Here is a 21,352-nt window from a genome sequence, read left to right as displayed (position 1 = left end):
AAATTGTAATTTATAATTTTTATCATGATAGACAAATACACTCTTAAAATACTATATCAGTTCACCAAATACAATTTATTTCTTACACCTCTAATTAGATGATTCTTTTTTGTCTGTAATTTGCACACATAAAATAATATCAAAGAGATTCTTATTCATACTTTGTTAGTATTAGTCATCTATTGTGTCTTTTTATGAAATCAAATAGTAAAAGATTTTATTATCTTGTGTTATATAAATATATTTTTATTAAACAAAAATATTTGTTTAGCCCCCTCTATACTCAGATCCTAGTTCCGCCCCTGTTCAGGAGTAGGGGTGTGAATGGATCAAATATTATTCGAACGTACTCGGATCCGTATCCGAAAATTAGATATGGATATTCGATATCTGAATATCCATGCGGATACAAATACGGACATGGTTTTGAATTTTAATTATCTATATTCGAATAGTAGATACATATCATATAGCTTAATATATATTATGAAAATATTTATATATATATCTACGGATATTTGAAATCTGATTTGTATCTGTATATATCCGTCTAATATCTGATCCGTAACTGTATCTGAAAAAAAAAATGATTTTACCACTATCTAATCCGTATCCGATTAGTTTGCACCTCTATTCAAGGGTGTCAATAGCATCATTTTCTTTGTTTGCCCGATATGTATCATATTTTATAAAATAAATATTGGTAAAGTTCTTTTTTGTTAACTTATTGAGTATATACAAGGATGATGTTTTTTTGTTCTCTATTAACATGTAAATACTATTTGGTAATCGTTATTCATAGTATGATATAGATATATTTATAAAACATTATCCTTATATATAGATAATTATTAAAACTAAAAACACATATAGATATATTTATATGTGTTTGATGCATGGTATGATATAGTTTTATTCGTAGTTCATATATATCGATCTATTCAATGACATCTTTTTTATCTATTTATCTGACTCATACCATATACGATAAGACGATTATGGATTAGATTTTTTTTGTTAGCTTATCAAGTATAGGTAAATACAGAGTTTTTTCCATTAACTTAATATATATGGATATGAAAATAATATTATCTGACCCGTATATATAGTACGTGTTGATCCCTAGCGGTCTTGTTCATGTTACACAGCTCCTTGCTCCATATATAATTAAAAAAACTTAAAGCACATAAAATGGGAGAGAATATGTGGATGTAGCTTAGTAGTTAGATCTTCACTTTGTGATTATGAAAGTTTGAGTTTGAATTTCAGTTATCACACATTACACAATTTATATTTCATCAGTATCTTAACTATCTAAATTTTCTATTTCCGTCCTATATATACATAATGATGGTTGGTGATATATGGAGGCCAAAATGTTGGGGCACTGTAGCAGTATCAACTCAATACCCGTAGTAATAAGTAGTGCTTCGGTTGTGAATTTGGGATTTTGAACCAAAGCTGAGATAGAGATGGAACCATGCATATTCCCCGTTTTACAGAACTGTCGTAAAAAAGTAAAAAGAAAAGGATAAAAGTTCGCTAATTGAAGATATATGGAGTACTTTCATAACCGCAGGCATCTCAAGGATTCGCCGCAGACCCAAAATTCTACTGGTCAAGGTAAATACTATAATTTTATAAGATTTTAAGAGTTTCTGTTTTCAATTAATGTTGGTTTGCTTATTTAGATTTTTAAAGAAACAGGGATACAGAGCAAATCAAATTCTTCAGCTGAGATTCCAGTAATGGTTTCAATTTTAGTGGTGGTGATATGTTGCACATGCTTCTATTTTATATACTGTTGGAGATGGAGAATAAGAAACGGTAAGACTAAATTAGTACTGCCTTCTATATTAATTTATGGAATTACAATAAAAGTATGTGATGGAACTCGATCATGAGCTTAGGAAATATACCTAGCTACTTATGTGTCTTATTTACATGTACATCTTTTTTTTTTCTTTTTAAATAACAGAAATAATAGAAAAAAGAGTAACTATAATATATAACTATTTTGTTTACTTCATGCATAAATAGCAATAAGAAGAGATCAGATCCAGAGCTTGGTTACTTTGTCAAAATTAGATCTGCCGTTGATGGATTTCTCTACAATTATTGAAGCAACAAACAGTTTCTCCGAATCAAACAAGATTGGTGAAGGTGGATTTGGGCCAGTTTACAAAGTAAAATTTCCTGATTTAATTTACTCTCTATTTCTTGAGCAAAGATAACTCATGGCAATAATATGTTTTGACCTTTTAACATTTAAGTTGAGGTATATAAACTAGCATTCAAAATTTTTAGTACTTATATACTGAATCTATTTAAACTAGCATTCAAAATTTTTAGTACTTATATGATTTAGTTAACATATATATGATCCACATTAATAATCTATTTATTTACTGAGTAACAAATTGTGATTATGAATATCTCTTATATAATTTTTAAATTTATTATTATTATAGTATAATAAGAACTAATTATTATTTAGAGTAATAAATAGTCGGTCTCTCAAATCATTTTTCTTAATTCAATTAATCCTTATACTAATTTCTTTTTAAATGAACTTGTCTATTGGACCTACATATTAAATTACTATTAAAAAAATATATAAATTTGACCTCCAATATCAAGATCAATATATGAATTATGGCTCATTCAATAACACATTGATAAAAGATATAAAAAAAAAAAAAAAAAAAATTAGCTCAACTCTTTTTATGAAGTATATAATTTAAGCCACTGAAAGTACTCGTAATATTATATTTTATGTGTTTTCACATGAAATTTTTTCTTTGGAATAATTTTACTTGAAATATTATCTCTTGGTTAGGGTACTTTGAGCAGTGGGCATGAGATAGCCGTCAAGAGGCTCTCGGCTAAATCGCGTCAAGGGACAGTGGAATTTCAAAATGAGGTGGAATCAATAGCAAAACTTCAACATAGAAACCTTGTGAAATTATTGGGTTGTTGTGCACACAAGGAAGAGAAGTTGCTCATCTATGAGTTCGTTCCTAACGGAAGCCTCGATGCCTTTCTTTTTGGTAATTATATTATAGCTAGCTTCCTTGCTCTTTTTTTTTTTAATAATTATAATCATCTCCACACCTCTATTTTTTTATTTATTTTCGTACTTTCATTAAAGACAAATTGTACTATAGTTCACACTAATTATATAGTTCTCCTAGTTAATATTCATAAGTATAAATACTAAAATATAAAAAAATTAATACTTGCAAAATAAAATATTAATATTTGCATTCGTAACTTGATATAGTGTATTAACAAAACCCGAGGCGGGCAGCCCGTGCCAGGTCCGCCTCTGCTCTATGCCCGGGGTTGTCACACCCCGCGGCCACGGGTAGTAACAGTCCCCCGCCGTAAGCATACAACGCCGTGTATGCTTACAAGGCTAATCACAATTTAAACCAACAACACGCAATTCAAAACAAGTTTCTAATATATATAATCAGAGTACACAGTCTGGACAGTAAATAATACAATATAAGTATCTCATCCGGATACCAACCACGAGGCCTACCCTAAATCTATACAACAAAACATATCTAGGGTCGTATACTGGTAAGCTACTAAGGCCTACTACTCTCGTGCCTCTCCGGAATCCATCGCACCAATACCTGTAAAATAACGGGGAAGGTGGGGGTGAGAATAAATTCTCAGTGCGAATTTTGCCACATATGAATTATTGGACTTGCAATCAAACTCTATATTCAATAATGAAACCCAAACAATAACAATGCAACAGTATATAAGAAAACATAAATAACAGAATGCCACTACTCGACAACAGTTAATCAACCTGAAACACAGTTTACGGAATTTCAATATGGATTTCAAAACACAACATCTATTTTGGCTTAACTCGATTCCTAACTCAGTTCATTAGGGCTGGTAGCAATTACAGATGTTCTTTCGAGCTGAACCGTTATCAAACCCACATCTGTAGGGTTACAAGCGCCTACAGATGGCCAACCAAGCTGAACCTTTATCAGACACCCATCTGCAATTGCTGTTTGGCTTAACCATTTCCTAAGGTTCGGTTACAAGTCACCAATACAGGTCAACTTGACACAAATGCAACACACGGAATCAAAGTTACCTATACAGGTCAACTTTGCTAAATCTCAAGCAAATATATATCAAAGCCACACATACAGGTCAGTCTCGCAAACTCATAACAGGTCAACGCATAAGTCAGCAGCGTCACCTTATCCAGCCACCTAAACAGGTCGGTCTGGCAAATTCTAACAGGTCAACGCATAAGTCAGCAGTGTCACCTTATCCAGCCACCTAAACAGGTCGGTCTGGCAAATTCTAACAGGTCAACGCATAAGTCAGCAGCGTCACCTTATCCAGCCACCTAAACAGGTCGGTCTGGCAAATTCTCACAGGTCAACGCATAAGTCAGCAGCGTCACCTTATCCAGCCACCTAAACAGGTCGGTCTGGCAAATTCATAAACACAGGTCAACGGATAGGTCACCGTTACCTTATCCAGCCACCTAAACAGGTCGGCCTGGCAGATTCATTCACATCAAGAACAATTCACAGAACTAAACAATTAATAACCGTACCAACATGCAAATCAACCTTAACTAAAACAATTCAATCCTTCTCATTTATGCAAGAATCAATATGCAATATGAATTCCAAAATATGCAACAATTAATCATTCAACATGACAAACGAATAAACAGTTTAATTCCTGAAAATAAAGTATCAGACAAGTCCAAGAATCCCGCACCTTAGTATGCCGAGCGTACCGCTTAATTTTAAGGATCGGACGTCTCGTATTGTCTCGCAAGTTCTTGCTCGACCGAGCCTACACCTATATTATGCGTATACTTGGTTTAACATTGGTTCAGGATCCAGAGGTTTATTCGAGTTACTTCTAGGGCTTATACCTTCTCTAATCAATTCCTATGTTTTCGGTATCAATTCGTTCGGTTCATTATTTCTTACCAAAATCCTCTAAAACCACACAAAATCTCATCTAGGCCCTTTAGCCTTATACTATTTCACTTTGGTAACCATCAATCACCGTTTCACTACTTTGGTTCTCGGATCAATTCGATTCACCGTTTGGTTAACCCTAATTTGGTCAAAACCTCAAATCGGCCGTTAAATGTTCTAAAAATTCACGATCAGGAGGCAACCCTACCGATTACAAGTCTAATTGGTCGGGTTAGGCAAATCAAATCACGATTATGCCAACTTTCAATTTTGGCACGAAACCCTAGAAATCAGATTTCATAAATCGGAAGAAATCGGGAAAAAGAATGACAAACAAACTAGTAAGAAGTGTAGAGGAACTAGTCCTCGAGCAATTCGAGCACAAATCTCGGGTTTAAAACGAGAATACGAGAAATCGAGAAAATTCGAGGTTTCGAAAGTAAAAAGGAGAGAAAGAAATACCAAATAGAAGGGTTCTGAGAGATCCTCGGCTGCTTTCTCGGTTCCAAACTCGATTTCTCGCAACAATCGGGAGTCTGGAAGAAACGAAAACTCACGGGATCTTTTCCTTCTCTCTTAACCGAAAATAACTTAGAAATGGGGATAATGGTGAAGTGAGAGAAAGAGAAGGTTTAATTTGGGTTTTAGGGTTAAAATTACCCTGAATGCGGATTAGCCAATCCGCACTGCGGGTTACCTAATCCGCACTCGAGACTTAGTCGGTTGTCAGCCGAATCCAGGAAAAGTCCGAGCCTACTGCGGATGAACCTGATCCGCACTGCGGTTCACCCTTATCCGCACTCACTACTTAGCCGATTTCAGGAAAATTCAGTGCAATACAGAAATTCATGAGTGCGGCTAAACTCATCCGCACTGCGGATCCCTCACCCGCACTCACTACTTAGTCATTTTTTTGGCAAAATTCCAGAAAAAGCCTGAGCCACTGCGGATGGCTTCCACCCGCACTGCGGTCAACCTAATCCGCACTGGGGCTATAAAATTCCGAAATCTCGAAATTTCGACGCGGTTTCAATTCACAATTAACTTACTTATTTAGGGGAACCTTAATTAAGGTTTAAACTTCCATTTTATTAACATGATTTATCGATTCTTTCTTTTAAATCATTCGAATTTAATTGTAAAAATTTCATAACGTAACATTTCTCCCCCCCTTAAAATAGAGTTCAGTCCTCTGAACTAAATTGCGTACCTTGGTCGTTGAATAGTTCCGGGTACTTCTCACGAATGGTTTCCTCATGTTCCCACGTTGCTTCCTTAGTCGAATGGCGTCCCCATTTGACCAGGACAAGCTTAATCGTTTTGCTCCGAAGTTGCTGTTCTTTTCGGTCCAATATCTGCATTGGCTCTTCTTGATAGGACAAGTCACCTTGGACATGCAGGTCCGAGTGATCAATGCAATGAGATGGATCTCGTACGTATCGGCGCAATTGTGACACATGAAACACCGGATGAACTCGGTCCAATGCTGGTGGCAATGCAAGCTCATATGCCACCGGTCCCATTCGCCTCAAAATCTAAAACGGTCCAATGTACCTAGGACTCAACTTGCCGGATACGCCAAATCGGTGTACACCCCTGACGGGTGACACTCGAAGCCACACATGATCCCCTTCTTGAAACTCCAACGGTCTTCTATGCACATCTGCATATTTCTTTTGTCGCTCTTGGGCCGACTTAAGCCGACTCAAAACGACTTTCGTCTTTTCAGCCATCTCTTCTAACATTTGAGGCCCGGTAGGTGAATACGTACCTGCGGGTCCCCACCACAGCGGTGTGCGGCACTGCTGTCCTGTAAGTGCCTCTTGTGGTGACATTCCGATACTCGAATGGTAGCTATTGTTGTACGCAAACTCTACCAAGTACAAGTGGTTGATCCAAGATTCTCGGAAACTTAAAGCACAGGATCGAAGCATGTCCTCCAATGTTTGTATTGTTCGTTCAGATTGACCGTCGGTTTGCGGATGATGGGCTGTACTGAATCTCAATTTCGTGCCCATGGCTTCTTGAAAACTTTCCCAAAAGTGAGATGTAAATCGAGGGTCTCGGTCGGAGACAATGTGCCGCGAACATCCATGGTATTTAAACTGGTATTGCAAAAACAGATCGGCTAGTTCTCTTCCGGATGTCTCGATCCGGAGTGGAATGAAGTGTGCGATCTTCGTCAACCGATCCACTATCACCCATATGGCATCATATCGTCCAACGGTCCTCGGAAATCCTGTCACGAAGTCCATAGTGATCGACTCGAATTTCCGCATGGGTATCTCCAAAGGTCTTAGTAAGCCCGCCCTCTTCCGTCTATCTGCCTTGACTTGCTGACAGACCTGACATTTCTCCACATAGTTTTGCACGTTCCTTTTCATCTTTGGCCACCAGAAATATCGCTTTAAATCTTGATACATCTTGACTTCACCGGGGTGAATGGTATACCCCGAGTCATGTGCTTCTGACAGAATCAGATTCTTCAATCCTGAGTCATTCGGAACGCATATGCGGTCATGGAACCGCAGAATACCATCTTCATGGAGTTGGAATGGCGAGTCTGCATTTGACTCGAAATGTTGTCGGAACTGTTGGCACTTCGGGTCCTCTTGTTGTGCTGCTCGAATCTGCTCGTGTAACTCTGGTCGAACCTCGACCGCGGCCAAGATAATCGAGGCAACTGTAGATGTACCTGCACTATTGCTATCTCCAATCAATCGAGATGAGGTTTCCAATGCAAACTCACGAGATGCACCTACGTGCAGATTCATTCTTCTCATTTCCTCGAGAAGATGTGTCTCGCTGGTGATAATCGATGCCAGATTAATCTGACTCTTCCTGCTTAGCGCATCCGCTACCACATTCGCCTTTCCCGCGTGATACTGGATATCCAGATCATAGTCTTTCATCAACTCCAACCACCTCCTCTGCCTCAAATTCAACTCCCGTTGAGTGAAAATATACTTCAAACTTTGGTGATCCGTGAAGATACGGCACTTCACTCCATACAGGTAATGCCGCCAAATTTTTAAAGCGAAGATCACTGCAGCTAGCTCCAGATCATGGGTCGGATAATTTTGTTCGTGCGACCGTAACTGCCGAGAAGCATATGCTATAACATGGTCCTTCTGCATCAGTACACATCCCAAACCAGATCCGGATGCGTCGGTGTAAACGGTATACTCCTCGTCGGTGATGGGCATGGCAAGAACCGGTGCAGTTACCAACCGATTCTTCAACTCCTCAAAGCTTTGATCTTGAGTGGCACCCCACTCGAACTTCACACCTTTATGCAAAAGCTTCGTAAGGGGAGCAGCTAACTGTGAGAATCCCAGTACGAACCTTCTATAATATCCGGCTAGCCCCAGAAAACTGCGAATCTCCGTAACTGTTTCCGGCCTCTTCCAATCGGTCACCGCCCGAATCTTTTCTGAATCCACGGCCAACCCTTCACCTGATATCACGTGCCCCAGGAAGGCCACTCTCTCAAGCCAGAACTCACACTTCGAAAACTTCGCGAATAGTTGATGATCTCTCAATCTCTGCAGCACTATCCGCAGATGTACCTCATGCTCCTCACGTGACCTTGAATATATCAGGATGTCATCGATGAACACCACCACCGTTGAATCCAATAGGTCGTGAAACACTCGCTGCATCATGTCCATAAATGCAGCCGGAGCGTTCGTTAGCCCGAACGGCATCACCATATATTCGTAATGCCCATAGCGCGTTCGGAAGGCTGTCTTTTCCACGTCAGTCGGACGTATTCTCAGCTGGTGGTACCCCGTTCTCAAGTCTATCTTGGAGTAGATCGAAGATCCTTGCAGCTGATCAAACAAGTCATCGATTCGGGATAACGGGTATCTATTCTTGACGGTCACCTTGTTCAATTCACGGTAGTCGATACATAACCGCAAGGTACCATCCTTCTTCTTCACAAACAGCACCGGAGCACCCCATGGAGAGGTGCTCGGTCTAATAAACCCGCTTTTCAGCATCTCTCCTAATTGGGCCTTGAGTTCTTTCAATTCAGCAGGAGCCATACGATACGGACTCTTTGAAATTGGTGTCGTACCCGGTACCACTTCTATGCCAAACTCCACTTCTCGTTCCGGTGGTAATCCGACTATTTCTTCCGGAAACACATCCACGAACTCCGACACCACTGGAATCGTATTCATCTCAGGAACTTCCGTATCAGTGTACACTATTGCCGCCAGATATGCAGTGCACCCTGAATCGATCAGGTGCCTAACTTCCACAGCCGAGATGCACGGTATCAACCCTCCAACCTTTCTACAGTTTAGCATGCACGACATACCACCTTTTGCGGTCACAAAACAAATCCTGCGGTGCGGGCAGTCGATCGTCGCGGCATGTCTTGTTAACCAATCCATCCCCAATAGGGCGTCGTAACCCGTGATCTCCATAACCAACAGGTCTATCTCGAGATCCCTTCCATCAACTCTGACTTTTCGGTTTCGGCATATGGTTATTTTTCGGTCAGTCGAACCGAAAGGGGTTTGGACACTCAGGACTTGGTTATTGGTTTCAGTTGACCATTTATACTTTTCTACCCAAGCCTTCGATACAATGGAATGGCTACACCCGGTATCTATCAAACAATAGGCACTCTCATCCGAGATAGAAAGTATACCTGTCATCACATCAGCTCGAGAGTCAGACGGTTGCGAGCCTTCACCTTCCTTCAGCGTCCTCGTTGCGTCATATGCAACCTCTGCTATACCGAGTGCGTGGGCAGCCACTCGACCTCCAATCCTGCCTCCGCTGGTTTGGGAAGCACCTCGACCACGGAATGGTGGTCTACCAGATCCACGTCCCATGGGCCCTCTGCCACCGCCGCTCCTCTGGAACCCTAGTGCCGCATTCGGGCACTCTCTTGCCCAATGCTCCATGCTGCCGCAGGTGTAACACGCTTGGTTGTGGCGTCTGCAATCGCTCTCAGAGTGTGCCTGGTTGCATGAACGGCACCACACAGAAACAAAATCCGGCCGGAGTACCGGTGCTGCTATCTGCCTCGGAGGGGGTCTAGGTGCCATGAACTGTCTCAGGGGTGGTCTAACTGTCGACGGTCCTCCCCTTGACCTAAATTGTCGGTTTTGGCCCTCCCTCTGCTTGACATTCCTCTCTGTCATCTCCGACCTCCTTCTCTTGCTGTGCAACTCCACTTGCTCAGCGTGATCCATCATGGCCTGCAACTCAGTAGCCATAGGGGTATCTACAATCATCGATATCCCCCCATCCAGTCCATCCAGGTACTGCCTATGGTATCTCACCACATCAGTCTGTATATCAATCGCGTACCTGGACAAGGCAAGGAACTCGTTGTTATACTCCGCCACTGCTCGCCCACTCTGCTTTAAGTCTAGGAACTTCCTCCGCAGCGCATCTCGCTGGATGTTACTCAGAAACCGTCCAGTGAACTGCAATTCAAACCACTCCCACGGAATCTTGGCCTCCTCCCCGACATAGCTACGTCGGGCTCCATCCCACCAGAACCTAGCACCCTCTTCCAACTGTTGCTCTGCCAGCTCCACCATATCTTGTTCTGGTGCTCTACATAGAACTAGCTTCGCACTCACGCTCGCGAGCCATTCTTCAGCAGCAGCATACTCACCAGTGCCATTAAACCGAGGTGGATTAAGGCGCATGAAGGAGTCGTACAACCTCCTAAAATCTTCCGGACCTCCTCGGGGAGCCTCCGGTGCCACCTCACGTCTTTCTGCTTGGCGACCTCTCTCGTAAGCCGCGATCAACCTCTCGTCTAAATCTCGATCCCGGTTCTGCGCACCTACAGGTCCAAGATCAACTCTCTGGACCTCAGGCCCTGCAGATCCGGCCTCGCTCACATGAACGATCGGTTCGTTCAGTGGGTTCCTAGTTCTAGGTCGTCCCCTACCTCGGCGTCCTTCCATAGTTCTTAAATAAGAAGAAAATAGTCATTAGATTTGCATATACTTATCTCATAGAACGAACGAGTCGTTAGCCGTGCGACCCCAAGTATAACGTACCCCACTCACGTATCCTATCAGTCCGGTTAGGGTTTAAACCTTGAGCTCTGATACCACCGAAGAGAGCTGTCACACCCCGCGGCCACGGGTAGTAACAGTCCCCCGCCGTAAGCATACAACGCCGTGTATGCTTACAAGGCTAATCACAATTTAAACCAACAACACGCAATTCAAAACAAGTTTCTAATATATATAATCAGAGTACACAGTCTGGACAGTAAATAATACAATATAAGTATCTCATCCGGATACCAACCACGAGGCCTACCCTAAATCTATACAACAAAACATATCTAGGGTCGTATACTGGTAAGCTACTAAGGCCTACTACTCTCGTGCCTCTCCGGAATCCATCGCACCAATACCTGTAAAATAACGGGGAAGGTGGGGGTGAGAATAAATTCTCAGTGCGAATTTTGCCACATATGAATTATTGGACTTGCAATCAAACTCTATATTCAATAATGAAACCCAAACAATAACAATGCAACAGTATATAAGAAAACATAAATAACAGAATGCCACTACTCGACAACAGTTAATCAACCTGAAACACAGTTTACGGAATTTCAATATGGATTTCAAAACACAACATCTATTTTGGCTTAACTCGATTCCTAACTCAGTTCATTAGGGCTGGTAGCAATTACAGATGTTCTTTCGAGCTGAACCGTTATCAAACCCACATCTGTAGGGTTACAAGCGCCTACAGATGGCCAACCAAGCTGAACCTTTATCAGACACCCATCTGCAATTGCTGTTTGGCTTAACCATTTCCTAAGGTTCGGTTACAAGTCACCAATACAGGTCAACTTGACACAAATGCAACACACGGAATCAAAGTTACCTATACAGGTCAACTTTGCTAAATCTCAAGCAAATATATATCAAAGCCACACATACAGGTCAGTCTCGCAAACTCATAACAGGTCAACGCATAAGTCAGCAGCGTCACCTTATCCAGCCACCTAAACAGGTCGGTCTGGCAAATTCTAACAGGTCAACGCATAAGTCAGCAGCGTCACCTTATCCAGCCACCTAAACAGGTCGGTCTGGCAAATTCTAACAGGTCAACGCATAAGTCAGCAGCGTCACCTTATCCAGCCACCTAAACAGGTCGGTCTGGCAAATTCTCACAGGTCAACGCATAAGTCAGCAGCGTCACCTTATCCAGCCACCTAAACAGGTCGGCCTGGCAAATTCATAAACACAGGTCAACGGATAGGTCACCGTTACCTTATCCAGCCACCTAAACAGGTCGGCCTGGCAGATTCATTCACATCAAGAACAATTCACAGAACTAAACAATTAATAACCGTACCAACATTCAAATCAACCTTAACTAAAACAATTCAATCCTTCTCATTTATGCAAGAATCAATATGCAATATGAATTCCAAAATATGCAACAATTAATCATTCAACATGACAAACGAATAAACAGTTTAATTCCTGAAAATAAAGTATCAGACAAGTCCAAGAATCCCGCACCTTAGTATGCCGAGCGTACCGCTTAATTTTAAGGATCGGACGTCTCGTATTGTCTCGCAAGTTCTTGCTCGACCGAGCCTACACCTATATTATGCGTATACTTGGTTTAACATTGGTTCAGGATCCAGAGGTTTATTCGAGTTACTTCTAGGGCTTATACCTTCTCTAATCAATTCCTATGTTTTTGGTATCAATTCGTTCGGTTCATTATTTCTTACCAAAATCCTCTAAAACCACACAAAATCTCATCTAGGCCCTCTAGCCTTATACTATTTCACTTTGGTAACCATCAATCACCGTTTCACTACTTTGGTTCTCGGATCAATTCGATTCACCGTTTGGTTAACCCTAATTTGGTCAAAACCTCAAATCGGCCGTTAAATGTTCTAAAAATTCACGATCAGGAGGCAACCCTACCGATTACAAGTCTAATTGGTCGGGTTAGGCAAATCAAATCACGATTATGCCAACTTTCAATTTTGGCACGAAACCCTAGAAATCAGATTTCATAAATCGGAAGAAATCGGGAAAAAGAATGACAAACAAACTAGTAAGAAGTGTAGAGGAACTAGTCCTCGAGCAATTCGAGCACAAATCTCGGGTTTAAAACGAGAATCCGAGAAATTGAGAAAATTCGAGGTTTCGAAAGTAAAAAGGAGAGAAAGAAATACCAAATAGAAGGGTTCTGAGAGATCCTCGGCTGCTTTCTCGGTTCCAAACTCGATTTCTCGCAACAATCGGGAGTCTGGAAGAAACGGAAACTCACGGGATCTTTTCCTTCTCTCTTAACCGAAAATAACTTAGAAATGGGGATAATGGTGAAGTGAGAGAGAGAGAAGGTTTAATTTGGGTTTTAGGGTTAAAATTACCCTGAATGCGGATTAGCCAATCCGCACTGCGGGTTACCTAATCCGCACTCGAGACTTAGTCGGTTGTCAGCCGAATCCAGGAAAAGTCCGAGCCTACTGCGGATGAACCTGATCCGCACTGCGGTTCACCCTCATCCGCATTCACTACTTAGCCGATTTCAGGAAAATTCAGTGCAATACAGAAATTCATGAGTGCGGCTAAACTCATCCGCACTGCGGATCCCTCACCCGCACTCACTACTTAGTCATTTTTTTGGCAAAATTCCAGAAAAAGCCTGAGCCACTGCGGATGGCTTCCACCCGCACTGCGGTCAACCTAATCCGCACTGGGGCTATAAAATTCCAAAATCTCGAAATTTCGACGCGGTTTCAATTCACAATTAACTTACTTATTTAGGGGAACCTTAATTAAGGTTTAAACTTCCATTTTATTAACATGATTTATCGATTCTTTCTTTTAAATCATTCGAATTTAATTGTAAAAATTTCATAACGTAACAGGGGTACTCGTGCCCGAGCCCGGGTATAGGACGGGTAAATGGGTACACGAGTAAGGGCATTAAACGGGCCAGACCTGGTTTTTCGGTAAAATACTCGGGCATACCCGGACCGTAGTACCTGTGAGCTCGTGCCCGTGTACCTGTGCCCGTGTCCTTGTACCCTATACTCGTGTACCCGTCCCGTTTATATTCAAAATTTCAAAAAAATTCAAATCCCCCCCCCCCCGTTTATATTGTTTTAATATATTTTTATTTATATTTTATTTAACCTATTAAAAATAAATGAACGTTTAGAAAATATATTATCAATTTAAAATGTAAACTAAAAATTTCGAGATATAAATAAATTATAAACACGTGTAAAGAAATAAATAAATAGATTTGTACTTAGCCAAATAAATATACAAATTTTTCGCACGAATAATTTTTATATATAAGTTACAAATTTTATTTATTTATATACACTATTTGATATTGAACTATTCATATTTTAAAAGTCAAATTATAAACACATAATAATATTCGTACAACACCGTAAAAAAAACCGGACCGCCCGGTCCCCCGCGGGTACAATGGGCACGAGTATAAGACGGGCAGGGCAGGTCTTTTGAAAAAAAAACCCGTGATGCCCGGCCCGTGGTACCCGTATCCCCGCCGTACCCGTGCCCGTGCCTGTCCCCAGGTATGCCCGGCCCGCCCGTGCCCTGCCCGTGATCCAAACCCTAACTTCATATGACCACGTACCCATTTTCCAGCCCTCAATGATCCCCACGTCAACCTTCATCAAATGTAGTAGGGACCCCGCATCCTCACATCAACATTCCCCAATCATCCATGCATTAACTTTTCTCTAATAAAAATAGTTGACCACATAGGTATAAATACTTCATGCAATGGACATAAATATTTGTAATACTTGATATTAATACTTTCAAATGTCAGCCAGTATAATATGTAAAAAGTACTTGCAAGTATATATATAAATACTTACACAATGAGGTATAAATACTTGTGTGACGACGAGCTCCAAAATATGTCATCATGGATCTCATTTGAAAGAGAAAATTGCGTAGAAGATGTTCGTGGTTTTAGATTCGCAAAATTTCTCATAAATCGTCAAAAATATGAACTTGATTGAATGAAGAAAAAAATTCACCTTTAAAAACGTATATGGCCCCCCATATAATTTGAGATTTGGTTATAGAGACAATTATTTATGTAAAAATTATGCACCTCATAGGTATAAATACTTTTGTTCTTAGGTATAAATAATTTTGTTCTTAGATATAAATACTTCTGTGTATGAAGATTAATATTTTAGAAAAAAAAATCAATGTTGGACCTTTTGTGATCTCCAAAGCAGTTATAGAAGTTAAGTGCTGGGATAAATGAGGAGATAAAGATGCAGGGACAATTATCAGGATTTTTTTTTTATTAAAGAATCTCAGTATTCTGGGATCTTTTAAATGATATTTTTCAAAAGAAAACGTGTACCTTTTTAGATATTTTGGATCTTTTAGATGATATTTTTCAAAATCAAACTTGTATCTTTTCGGAGAGATACGAAATTTGCACAATTGTACTAAGTTTATGGTTCTTAGCTAGTAGTTAGCCTCCTTATTTTAGTATCTTTTTTTTACAATTGTCAACATCTTACAAAAAGGACCCTCTCCTAAGGTCTTTAAATTTCAATTTAGTTTTTATGGTAGTGTTCGGCATATCCTCCTTAGACAGGAATAGATCTAGGATTTTGATTAGGGATAGGCACAAAATACTAATAAGAGTGCAAACTTTTCTTCTGGTGAATCATAACAGAGTAGTAAATAGGGATCTAAAAAAGTCATATCGTGACCGGATTCGTCACGACACGACATAGTTTTGTCATGGCACGACACGGCATTGTTCCATCATGACATGACATGGCACGTGTGTTGGTCATGTGCTGTGATTCGTATGTTATGTATTGTGACTATTCAAGTGACGTGACCATCTTTCAAAAGTTTGATACGACACGGCACGTCACGACACATAGTCGCGTGAGTCACGTGTAATTAGGACTATTAAATCTTGAATTAATGATGAAGAAATATTTTTCTCTTTCAAATGAGATCCATTAAAAAGTTATTTTGAGTTATTTTGAAATTATTTTTTTAAGTTAATCTCATGAGGACTTTAAATTTTCCAACTTTTAAATCTCAGTCTACAACCATTTAAACATCTAATATCGATCATATAGTATCACACATTTAGACCTCTGTATACAATCGTTAAAAGTAGTTGTGTCAAACATTTAAATGATGTTCATAGGCTTTACTTTACAAAAAAAAAAAATTAAAACAGCAACTTCAAAAAAAAAACACAAAAATATTTTTTTTTTATAGATCTCATTTGAAAGAGAAAATTGAGTAAAAAACATTTGTGTTTTTAGATTCGCAAAATTCATCACGGATCATTGGAAAAATGGACGAGAATGATCAAAGAAAAAAAAATAGTTGGTGAAATGAATCTTTCTTTTGTTTGGTTTGAATACAAAAGTAGTTAGAAGTTAAAACTATTCAAATTTAAAATGTAGTTAATTGCACATAGAGATTTAAATGCTTGCGAGTAACATTTTAAAATGTTAGAAGCAAAACTTTAAAAGATCGAATATGGATGCTGAAAATAGAAGTTAGACATTAATGATGTTAGACATTAACCGCTATTTTCAATGCTGCAGAAATTTACTGTAAACAGCGGTTTTCAAACCAGCTTAATAAATAGTAAAAAAATTCCAAAAAATATAAAATTTGGTCTCCAAGTAGATTTTAATATAGATTAAACATCTAACGGTTTGGATTTGTTGTTTGGACATCACAAAATAAAAAAAGCCCAACAGCACCTTGGGCAGAAATGTTACCGGCAGCAAATTAGCCGGTCTCTCTCTCTCTCTCTCTCTCTCTCTATATATATATATATATATATATATATATGAGATGGGCTATGGTGAGTTGCAAAGTAAAGCGACTATTTTACTTCCCACTCATATTTTGCGATTTTAAAGTTCAAAATGTCGATCCGAACCGTTCATCTTGTTCTCCATATTGAAATGTGCTTGGAGACCAAATTTTATATTTTTTTTGGAATTTTTTTACTATTTATTAAGCAATTTTGAAAGTCGCTGATCTGATGGTCCAGAAAATTTTACTGTTTTTACTGTTCACAGTAAAACAGCAATTTTAAAAAATGCTTAATAAATAGTAAAAAAATTCCAAAATATCTAAAATTTGGTCTCCAAGCACATTTCAATATGGATTAAACATCTAACAGTTTGGATCGGTTGTTTGGACTTTCAAAATAAAAATACGGCATGAAGTAGAAACGCATTTTACTTCGCAACTCACCGTAGCCCATCTCTCTCTCTCTATATATATATATATATATATATATATACTAGCATCGTACCCGTGCGTTGCAACGGAAACAGATTATTTCATTATAAAATATTATAAAATGAAGAAGATCAAGCGTTTCATTATTTCATTATTTGCGTGACCTTTTTGAAAATCAACCGTTCAAATACGTGCTGCACAAATCTCAAAGCAATAATAATACTGATACGATACGGATACGGCGATACGGCAATTTTTAAAAATGAAGGATACGATACGGCTATTAATATATATATATTTTTTTATTATTTTATATATGATATTTATATAATTATAATTTAAATCAAATTTGTAGAGAAAAATAGTTAAATACTATATTTATCTACAAGATAACACATGTGAACTCTAGTGTAGTGGTAATAATTTTGGCACCAACAGAACCCAACTGGGTTCGAATCCCGCCTTCAGCAGAAAAAAAGGTGTGCGGTGCACAAGCTCGGTCCTCAGGCGCCGTGCATGGTTCAGAGGCGCGGCGCGCGATCTATGGGCGCTGGGATCATATGCGGCTTGTAGAGAAAAATAGTAAATACTATATTTATCTACAAGATAACACATGTGAACTCTAGTGCAGTGGTAAGAATTTTGGCACCAATAGAACCCAACTGGGTTCGAATCCCGCCTTCAGCAGAAAAAAGGGTGCGCGGTGCACAGGCGCCGGTCGTGGTTCAGAGGCGCGGTCCATGGGTGCGGCGCGCAGTCTACGAGCACTGAGATCATATGCGGCGCAACCAGTGTATGCTTAAGTGTTAAAGCGCATAATTTGGAAAATTCATCTATGTGCGATCTGAAAATTCAACGGCTGAGCATCCTTCTGAAAAAAAAACAGTAAATCAGGACCCTTGCAGGATCTAGACATTAAGCTCCTTAATAAGGAGGAGAGATATTTATATTGGTTACTCTATTTAGGGCGTTTATTTAGGGCGTGCTCCAGTTGAGGGGAATAGAGGGGAGTGAAAAGGAGGGAGAGGGACAAATTGAAGAGTTACGTGCTCCAGAAAAAATATTAGGGAGGGGAGGAACAGTCGAGAGGGTTACTGTCTTACCCTAGATCGGCAAAAATCGTCCCCTCTAAATTGGGGTGTAATCGAAGGAAAAGAGGGCCCATAGCAGTATTTTCCAAATTTATCCTCCTCCAGCATTTAGTTCTCTTTCGTTGTTTTCTGTCGTTTTTCGTCTGGGAAGCTACTCGTACTCTTTCCAGAAGCAAGCGAGTAGGTCTTCGTTGGTGATCTTCGGTAGTGGTGGTGCTTTCTCTCTTGGCGGTTGTGCTCATAAGTTATTTTTGTGTTTTCAAAGTTTAAATAGTCAATCTTAAGCGCTCAGCATGTTCTCCATATAAAATGTGATTGGAGATTAAATTATATATTTTTTGAAGAAATTTTACTATTTTTTTAGAATTATTCAAAACATTGTTTTAATATGGTAAATAAAATCTAATAAAAAAATATATGAAAAACACTATTTTGAAAAATTCTAAAAAAAAATAGTAAAAATTTCAAAAAAATGTCAAATTTGGTCTTCAAGCACATTCTAATATCGAGACCATATTGAGCTCTTTGGATCGACTATTTGGATATTAAAAACGCAAAAATGCCATATAAGTGTGTGTGTGTGTGTGTGTGTGTGTGTGTGTGAACATTAGTAGGCATTTGGGATGAAATACTAACGTTACAACACATATAGCTAGAGTTTTTCTAATTAGTAGAGTTCATTGTAAATTTTCTCTTGGTTAACTTCATTCCTTTTTCTTTATACTTGTATTTTTTGGTATGAATCCACAGATTCAAACAGGAGTTCCCAGCTGGATTGGAAGACAAGGCATGACATAATATTGGGCATTACAAGAGGCTTGCTTTACCTACACGAGGATTCTCAAGTGACGTTTATACACAGAGATCTTAAGGCTAGCAATGTTCTGTTGGATAATAGAATGAATCCCAAAATCTCTGATTTTGGTTTGGCAAAAAGTTTTTATGGCGAAGATAGCAATGAAGTTAATACTGGCAAAGTTGTCGGCACCCTGTAAGTTGGACAATTAACCATCAAAGTTTTCTCAAAAAATAATATCATTTTTTTAGAAATGGCCTAAAAATGTTGCTTGTTGCGTATACATGTATTAGTTTTCCTATCAATGATGTGATATCCATAACATATTTTGGATCTTAATTTGTAAATTACTGCAGAGAGGTTTTGTTCAATAAACTCCTGGTACAGGTTGTATTAGAATTAATTGTTTATACAAGATACAATCAATTATTAATGGACTAGAAACTACCACAAGGATATCAATTACTGTATTTTAAAATTTCAACGTAGAGCAAAATAATGATAGTCAAAAGTCAGTATCTGTATTTCATATTTTCATTCCTTGGTATATTATTTTTAATCATATTAAAAGCGTTGCTTCTACAGTGGATATATGGCCCCAGAGTATGCATTGAATGGAACATTCTCCATAAAATCAGATGTTTTTAGTTTTGGTGTTCTACTTTTGGAGATACTTAACGGGCAACGAAATTGTAGTGCTTATCATTTACAACAGCATGGCGACACTCTTCTTCAGCATGTAAGGCATTTCAAATTAACTAGTTTCTAATAAATCTCATACTTTGCAAATATTTGCATATGAATTACCAGTATATTAGCAGCTAGTAGTTGAAATGGACACCACTATGATAGTGTCCTTCACATAAAAAAATATTGAGAAGATTGCACAAATTGCACAAATTTATATTTGATATAGAAGGAGCCTGTGGTATTGATATGTTTCCTTCCATTACATGTTTTGTGAATATATATCTACATTTACACATTTAAAAGGCTTGGATATTATGGACCGAAGATCGAGCATCAGAATTCATAGACCCAACACTCAGTAATTCATGCTCTGCCAATGAGGTGTCTCGGTGCTTCCACACAGGACTGCTCTGTGTGCAAGAAAACCCCGAAGAAAGACCAACTATGTCAACTGTACAGCTAATGCTAATCAGTGATCAGATGCAGTTGCCTTCACCAACCGAGCCATCAAATTATGCAAGATCAAATACAGTGATAGATTTTTTGAGGAGCCGTGACACTGGTTCAACTCATAAAGAATCTCTAAATGGGGTCACCATAACTTCGATTGGGCCAAGATAGAAAATAAAATTGGAGTGTACATGATTGTCATGAAATTTTGTGGAACATTTACATGACATCTTTTTGTTTCTTGTAAATGTAGAATTGTTTGCATCTATATATGTTCTGTTGTTTAATCCTCCGTTTGAATAGGGGATTAAATTCTAGGTTTCATATCAATTGGTTGGAGTGATTCTGTTCTTGGAAAATATTTGAGTATTGTATAATAAAGTGTACAATAGACAACTTCCTAGCTTACAAATGAATTAAAGGAAAGAGTTTAGAACTAGCTTGGTCTGTAGTACATCCGACTCTGTTCGTGACTTCATGACATGCATGTACAATTTTAGAGATCCTAATTATACTATGATAACTTGGTCTTGCCCATTGGTCGCAGCTTTTGAACTGTTATTCTCTTTCTATTGTGAACCTTTTTCTAAACTCAAATAAAAATTATGATTTATTAGCTTTGCTTGTGGCCATAAAGTTTATATAGAAAGAGACTCTGGGAGAGCGAGCACTGTAGAATTAAGATCAGCTGAAATCCCAACCGGATTTCAGGAACCAGAAATCTCTCTCCTTGTATCTCCTCTCTCCTCTAAATTCCTCTCTTTGTGTTCTCTCTCTCCTCTATTCGAATAGAATTAACGTAATAAAATAGGTCCATAAATCCATATAAAATGGTCAAAAAATTTAATTTTTATCAGCCTAATGGTATCATGAAATCCTTCAGTTTAAAATGGAAAAATAAAAGACTTATTCTGAACAATCAAATATTCTTTGCTTCTATGAATTGAAATATTGAGTATGATGTGCACAAATTTCTTGTACATCGGACCATACATCCTACGAGAAATGTAATAACTTTCCTTTTTTTATTAAAAAGAATATTTTAGTTGGATACTTTATATGTAAATAGAAGAAATTGTT

General features: G+C 38.7%; 1 protein-coding gene across 3 annotated transcripts; it reads left to right on the top strand.

Annotated features, from left to right (window-relative positions):
- Nucleotides 1–1,362: 1,362 nt before the first annotated feature.
- LOC144571877 (cysteine-rich receptor-like protein kinase 10) lies at nucleotides 1,363–20,625 on the top strand. Of its 3 annotated transcripts, none has more exons than XM_078321271.1 (7): nucleotides 1,363–1,623; nucleotides 1,702–1,827; nucleotides 2,041–2,186; nucleotides 2,840–3,050; nucleotides 19,087–19,327; nucleotides 19,718–19,871; nucleotides 20,126–20,625. In XM_078321271.1, the coding sequence occupies exons 1-7, from the start codon at nucleotides 1,557–1,559 to the stop codon at nucleotides 20,441–20,443; spliced, it is 1,263 nt and encodes a 420-aa protein (XP_078177397.1). In that variant the 5' UTR covers nucleotides 1,363–1,556; the 3' UTR covers nucleotides 20,444–20,625. The 3 variants fall into 3 exon arrangements, with proteins under 3 accessions (XP_078177397.1, XP_078177398.1, XP_078177399.1); XM_078321272.1 differs by having other exon boundaries at nucleotides 1,364–1,623; nucleotides 1,708–1,827; XM_078321273.1 differs by having other exon boundaries at nucleotides 1,364–1,623; nucleotides 1,692–1,827.
- Nucleotides 20,626–21,352: the final 727 nt, after the last annotated feature.

Source organism: Carex rostrata, chromosome 19 (assembly GCF_964058835.1).
Source record: "Carex rostrata chromosome 19, lpCarRost1.2, whole genome shotgun sequence".
Lineage (NCBI taxonomy): Eukaryota > Viridiplantae > Streptophyta > Magnoliopsida > Poales > Cyperaceae > Carex > Carex rostrata.
This window is presented reverse-complemented; position numbering and strand designations above follow the sequence as displayed.

What these genes read in the sequence shown, in the direction of transcription:
- LOC144571877 (XM_078321271.1), top strand. Translation starts at nt 1,557, where the DNA reads ATGGAGTACTTTCATAACCGCAGGCATCTCAAGGATTCGCCGCAGACC. An exon ending in GAGATGGAGAATAAGAAACG is followed by an intron (nt 1,828 to 2,040) that starts GTAAGACTAAAT and finishes ATGCATAAATAG; the next exon opens with CAATAAGAAGAGATCAGATC. An exon ending in CCTCGATGCCTTTCTTTTTG is followed by an intron (nt 3,051 to 19,086) that starts GTAATTATATTA and finishes ATGAATCCACAG; the next exon opens with ATTCAAACAGGAGTTCCCAG.